The 6,272-nt window shown below is 41.2% G+C and overlaps 1 protein-coding gene across 1 annotated transcript in view; it reads left to right on the top strand.

Moving 5' to 3' along the window:
- Positions 1-367: 367 nt before the first annotated feature.
- Positions 368-6,272, top strand: part of Gypa (glycophorin A (MNS blood group)) — a 19,784-nt gene continuing 13,879 nt past the window's right edge. The window contains exons 1-2 of the mRNA XM_029553524.1: positions 368-406; positions 2,597-2,680. Of these exons, the coding sequence (XP_029409384.1) occupies positions 370-406; positions 2,597-2,680 (121 nt within the window). The 5' untranslated portion in view covers positions 368-369. The remainder of the gene's footprint in view (positions 407-2,596; positions 2,681-6,272) is intronic.

Raw genomic sequence — 6,272 nt, 5'->3', positions numbered from 1 at the left:
CATCTGTATTCTGCCTCAGTCCACCTACCTTGACCTCTAAAGTTTGATTTTTTTTTTTTTTTTGTCCAATTGAGCTGGTTCCTGCTACAACCTTGCAATGCCCACTTGACTATGCAAAGTAAATTTTAATACATAACAGTCAGTTCTTTGAAGATTTTTATTTAACACTCCTGTAGTTACCGTAGGCAGACCTTTGAATATCTTTATTAACAGGCATATGATAACTTTGCATCATTTAAAATGCCTTTTAATGTATATCAACCGATAGAGGCCTCAGAAAGCTGGGCCTGAGAGATACTGGCGTGTAGGCGGGGACAGCGGGTGATGATGCTTAGTCCTCCTGATTGTTAGCAAGCTCACAGTCCCAGTATGAGCGAGACAACACCTAGTGAATTGCCATCATCAGGTAAGTGAATGTTTTTAGATTGATGCTGTTTTATTGGAGATGAGCTGATGGGTTAAAATACAAACCACTTCCATTTTGGTGTTCTTGCCTAACTGAACAAATGAATGAATAGTATATTAAATTTCACTCTGGTGGATGGGTTTTATTGGGATTCAGCTGGTTGTAAGGACTGAGGATGGAGGTGACACAAGACAGCCTACCATCTGTGGCTGAATCAGTTTCCCATTATGAGAAGTTTGCTTTCATTCTCAGTCTAGTTAGAATTGAAAGAATTGTGTCAAGTTTGAGAAATATCTCTATATAAATAAATGTGTTGCTTTGTTTGAGTTATGAAGGGATAATTCCCAAGTTGAAGTTATTAATGGAGGTAAAACTGTATATGTGCTCATTTATTTTCAAACAATATTATATTTAACTTCTGAGAAGAGACCAAATATAAACAAGAGCTCTGAAACCATGAAGGGGCTTCCCTCTGTGGAGCTGTTATTGAGGTCTGATGCAGACAAAACAAAAAATGCTTTCTCATTGATTTGAGTGTTCTATGGTTAGGGTGAGATCTAAATCAGATCGTTGAAATAGCATAAGACTATCATCAAGCTGTTTTAAAGTAGCTTCTTTGTTGGCTCCTTCTGAGAATATTGTAGGTAATATTCATTCAAATGTGGTTATCCTGTGTGGGAAATCCTGGGGCCCAGCAGGTGGACGAGGAGGAGGCAGCTATGTGAAATGTATCTAGCCCATAGACATAGCTGTGACATGAGTTACAGTGAGCAGTTAGGATGTGTTGAACCTTCTATAGAATATAAGAATGAGACCCAACCAATTCTACAACTCCCTGGGTGGAGAGGGTACAGTGAAGCAACATTTAAGAGTGCAGGCATAAGGAACAGACGGAATTGGGTTCAAAGCTGAAAGTCTGGAAACATCAGGGCAAGTCTCTATCCCCCTCTTTGCCTCAACATCTTTGTCTTTTAAATGTGGGTGATAGTAGTACCCGCCTCACAGTAACACCCAAAGAACTTAACAGGGTACTTAATGTGCTGTATTTATTCCAGTCCCTAACACAAGGTGACATGCTGTTTATTGCATATTATGTATAAGAGTTAGTATAATTGATAACTATCATTAAAAATATGTATTTTGGTGCTATGATAACAGAAATGGACTAGGGAGCAAAGCTGGGGATATGACTGACTAGTACTCCATTCTGTATGTCTATCATGTGCTGATGGGCACCAGGCTGCTTCTGTATCTTAGCTATTGTGAACAGAGCTGCAATAAGTGTGGACACGCAGGTGTCTTTGGTACACTGATTTCATATTCTTTCATTATATACTCACTAATAAAATGGCTGGGTCATATGGTAGATCTAGTTTTAGTTTAGAGTGTCCCAGCTTCATACTGTCCTTTATGTTGACTGCACTAATTTACATTCCTACCTACTCTGAGTTACATTCACTCACTCCACATCATCACCAGCCCTTGTTGTTGTTTTTCTTTTCTTTTTTTTTTTTTTAAATGAAAGTCATTCCAGCCAGATGTGGCGGTCCATGCCTCTCAGTACTCAGGAGGGAGAGGCAGATGAATCTCTGTGAGGTTGAGACCAGCCTAGGCTACAGAGCAAGTTACAGATCATCTGGGGCTATGGGGAGACCCCATCTAAAACAAGAAGCAAAAAAGGGGAATTGAAGTTAAGGGCAACGGTTAAAAGCATTGGCTGCTCTGGTAGAGGGCCTGGGTTCAGGTTCCAACAACCACATGATGGCTTACAACCATCTGTCATTTCCAGTTTCGGGGACTCTGACAACTCTTTTCTGACTTCCGTGGGTATCAGGCATGCATGCAGTACACAGACATACATGCAGGCAAATATTCATATGCATAAAATAAAAATAAATAAATCTTAAAAAGAGAAGAATACCATTCCAGCTGGCAAATGATGACAACTCCATGGTGGTTACCAATACTGTGCATTTATTCAAATATCTGTTGACCTTTTGTATTCCTTTGAGAAGTATCTGCTCAGATCATTTGCCCATTTTAGATTGAATTAGTTGGTATGTTTAGGTGCTATGTTTATTATGTGTTCTACATGTGCCTTCCATCAGATGAATAGTGGCACATATTTTGTGCCATTCTGTATGCTGTGGGAAGCACATTTTAAACATTTTCTTTCCTTTTTCTTTACAGACTATTCTTCTACATCAGTTGTCCCCGTGATATTTTCAACTTTAGGTTACCAGGAAGAATACTTGGCATCGTTGCCTGCATCACGTAAGCCTAAATTACTGCATAATAGCTTTCCAGCCATTATTATCTTATCTGAATATTTAATAACTCCTATCGGAGTTTTCTAGGATACATGAATTACACTAAAACTAAAATATTGAAGAGAAACACTCCATAGCTATCTCTGGGGAGACAGTCTCCAGTTTCAGCTGACCTAGAACTCATCATGTAGACCAGGCTGGCCTCAACCTCACAGAGATCCACCTGCCTCTGCCTCCCAAATACTGGAACTAAACACGTGAGCCACCACATTCTGTTCTTCTGCTTTATAATAAGCAGAAATTTTTCTGTGAAGAGGTTCATATCATGTACTAAAGAAAAGTTTAAATTGTTTAAAAAGGTAAAGTGAATGAATGCATATCTGCTTCTCAAGCAGTCTGTTTTAGCAAGCCGTGCTTGTGGAACAGTGGAAGAAAAGAGATAATATTGTTGATTTCATTATGGCTAATAACTTCAAACTTAGTAAGTTCCATGTAGGAACTGATTCTTGAGAGATCCGGTAGAGAACTGAGCAAGAAACAACAGTGAACACAGGAGACATGCCTCTGTTAATAGTTACTCATTTTCTGTTTTTCAAAGGGTTTGTTCCTGTTGTGATACAGTAACTCATTCCCAAACCCCTAACTGCCACACATTAAGGACCTAAGAGTATCAGAAGACTAGCAGTGAACAGAGCCTCAGAACATATTACTGTCTGAAAGACTTCTACGACCACGTGCTTAGAATCCGTGGTATTCTGGCCCATGCCTAATTCAAAGCTGTGAATGACCCCCGCAGCACTGTGAGCAGGTCATGAAACAATGCTCATCTTCCCGTCACTCTTCTTGTCTCACGCTCACCACAGGCACAGGTCTGGATTCTGCCCCTTGTCTCCCTGCAGCCACCGCTTCCTTGATGTTCCAAGTTCAATAACTAGTCTGAGTTCCTCCTCTCCAAGATGTATGGACCCAAACAGAGGCATTATTCAATTAAGCAATGAACTTGACAAAATAAGGAAAACCAACCCACTTGACTCGGAAGAAATATTTAGTTCCTCATAGTAAGTGTGTGAGGAAATCTAGTAAAAGTGGGGTTTGCTTAGCTGTGTTTCTTCCAGTTTAAAGTGAGATCTGTTTTGAGCTACACTGGCCTTTGTCCTGTGGGTCTTCTGGGAACTTACCTTGTCAGGATGCCCAAGCAGTTCCATGCAGGTAGCAATCACTGACATTCGCTTCCGGTATGTGCCAGCCTTTAGGTATTTGGTATCCAGTGATACAAAACCATGCATCAGGTGAGAGAGGAAGTTCTCTCCTTCACAGAAACCGTCTTTAAAGAGGTTTGACTTGTATTGTGAGTTGCCCAGATTCTGCCACAATTTGGTGGCACAAGACTGACTTTTGATGCCCTTTCTTACTGAAATGCTCTACAGAAATGCCCTTTGTTTCTGCCCCTCCTGAGGGATGTGCCACGCCTGGGGCTATAGACTGAATTTTTCCTCTCTGTATTGCTGTGTCGGGCACAGATTGGGATAATGAGGAGGACTGGGAGGTGGGAAGGGCAGAGCCAGATCTTAGAGCAGAGAGCTGCCCCAGGGCAACATCATCCTCTCAGGCCACAATACCTTCCTTGCAGGAAAATAAGAGAAAAAAGAAACAAACAAAAAATACTTTTCTGCCCAAGTCAGGGAAGGCAATGCAGCGGTGTGATTAACAGGCTGATGGGGACTTCCCAGAGCATGTGACTCTGTGGATGAGCAGGAACTGGGTCACTGTATTTGGCACCTTACCCACCAATGGCAACCGGTTGGTAAGAGGCCACGCCCTCTTTAAGAGCCATTGACTGCGGAGTTCATACAAAATGAACTGAGGCTCAGATGTTGTTTATTCCTCATAGCACTTTATACTTTAGAAAATTCAATGTTTCTAAGTTGTAATTGGATGCTTGGGTTTGATTTTTAAAAAGAAAAAAAAACTTCCAACAGAGAAAAAAAATAAATGAACACACACAGTATGGACATTCTAATATTTTATACAATCTGACCTACATTGAGCTTGTCAATCCTTTGCAAAATCAAATCAGGATAGCTCCCTTAAAATACTGCCTCATGGAAATGGTCTTCAAACATCTTTTGGCACAGACAAGATTCCTATTTATGTCTTCATTCTGTGAAAGTAAGGTAGAAATGTCAGAGAGTTGGAGGTCAGTATCTGTGAGTTTTCGTACCGGTTTTGTGACAAATTATCTATCCGTAACTTCTACAAATAAACATATTGACCAGTCTGCATGGAAATCACAAAGTAAAAAAAAAGTTATAACCTTTAGAAATTTTCATTTTTTGACTTGAAAACTATTTGGGCATTGCCTGTGCAGGGCGCAGGGCGTGTCCTTGTTAGGGCTGTCTCTGCAAGATAAGGTTTCTATCAACTGCATGCCAGGCAGGAATTACAACCCAAACCCACAGCTGCGAGAGCTGACTTTATTACCTCACGGGAGGAGTTCAGTTTGGGTTGGGTGATCTCATGGACAGAACACGCAGAGAGGACACTTCATTCCCAGTTATAACACTGATGTTCTCTAGGTCTTTAAGTCACTCACTTCCGTGTGCTGTGAAAAGGGAAGCCCTGTCATGCTCGTCTTCAAGACACAGGCTTCACAGGCTGGAAGTGTTTTCCTGAAAGTGGTTTCAAAACACTGAGTGCAGTTAGCAAGAGCTGTTCAGAAGACCTCAGATACTGCATGGGAGAAAGCTGTGAGATCCATAGTTGGGACATTTCATTTTCTCACAGTCCAGAGGTATACCACCCTTCCCAAACTCAAAAGTTTATGATTTGCTTCGGGCCACAGGCATGTAGTAGTTTGTATAGAATACTACAGGAAATGTCCCTCTAGTGTCTGGGAACTAAAAACTCAGTTATAACCGAGGTGTCAGAGACCATACTGATCTGGCTAAATCTACCTTCTTATTTTGCTAAATTGTCTCTTAAACGTTGGAGTCTTAGCAGTCTTAGACTTTTACTGCTTGGTTGCCCCTCGTCTCTACATAAATAGACATTATGTTCACCTTTCCCCACCTCAGACCATGCCGTTTCTTTATCTTAATCTCCACCCCTACACCCATCTGTCTTTTACTCTACCCATCCTTCAAGTTCCAGCCTGTGATTCATTTGCAAGAGGGTATGAAGTAAGGGCTTAAGAGTGTTTCAGAGCCCAGTGCAGCTAGGAAATGTGCGATGGTTGTTCAAGGTCCCATCACTCCTTCCTAGCCAGATGCCAGGCAGACATTCCATCAGAGCCCCAGATAAATATGCTTCACTGGGAGAAACAAGCAATTGTTCAGGTACAGTCTGGATGTGCTCTGGCTAGAAGATCTGAAAGGCTAGCAAACTAAATCTGAGTCTCATGTCAATACTGCTGTCAGCGACACACAGTTTCCCTGAGTGGCAGGAAGGTGTTGAGGGCTAAGAGACACCATCTAAGTAGTATAGTAAATTAGTGTGGAAATCATCAAAATAAAGGCTACACAGTTATGGCAAAAATTCTGGTTCTTAGGATTTCAGCATTTAGTTGCCCTTTCTTGTATACAATGTAGCTCAGTTCT

This window comes from Nannospalax galili, unplaced genomic scaffold (assembly GCF_000622305.1).
Source record: "Nannospalax galili isolate Female #2095 unplaced genomic scaffold, S.galili_v1.0 scaffold423, whole genome shotgun sequence".
Lineage (NCBI taxonomy): Eukaryota > Metazoa > Chordata > Mammalia > Rodentia > Spalacidae > Nannospalax > Nannospalax galili.
The sequence above is the reverse complement of the archived record's forward strand: the minus strand, read 5'-3'. Positions and strand labels throughout refer to the sequence as shown.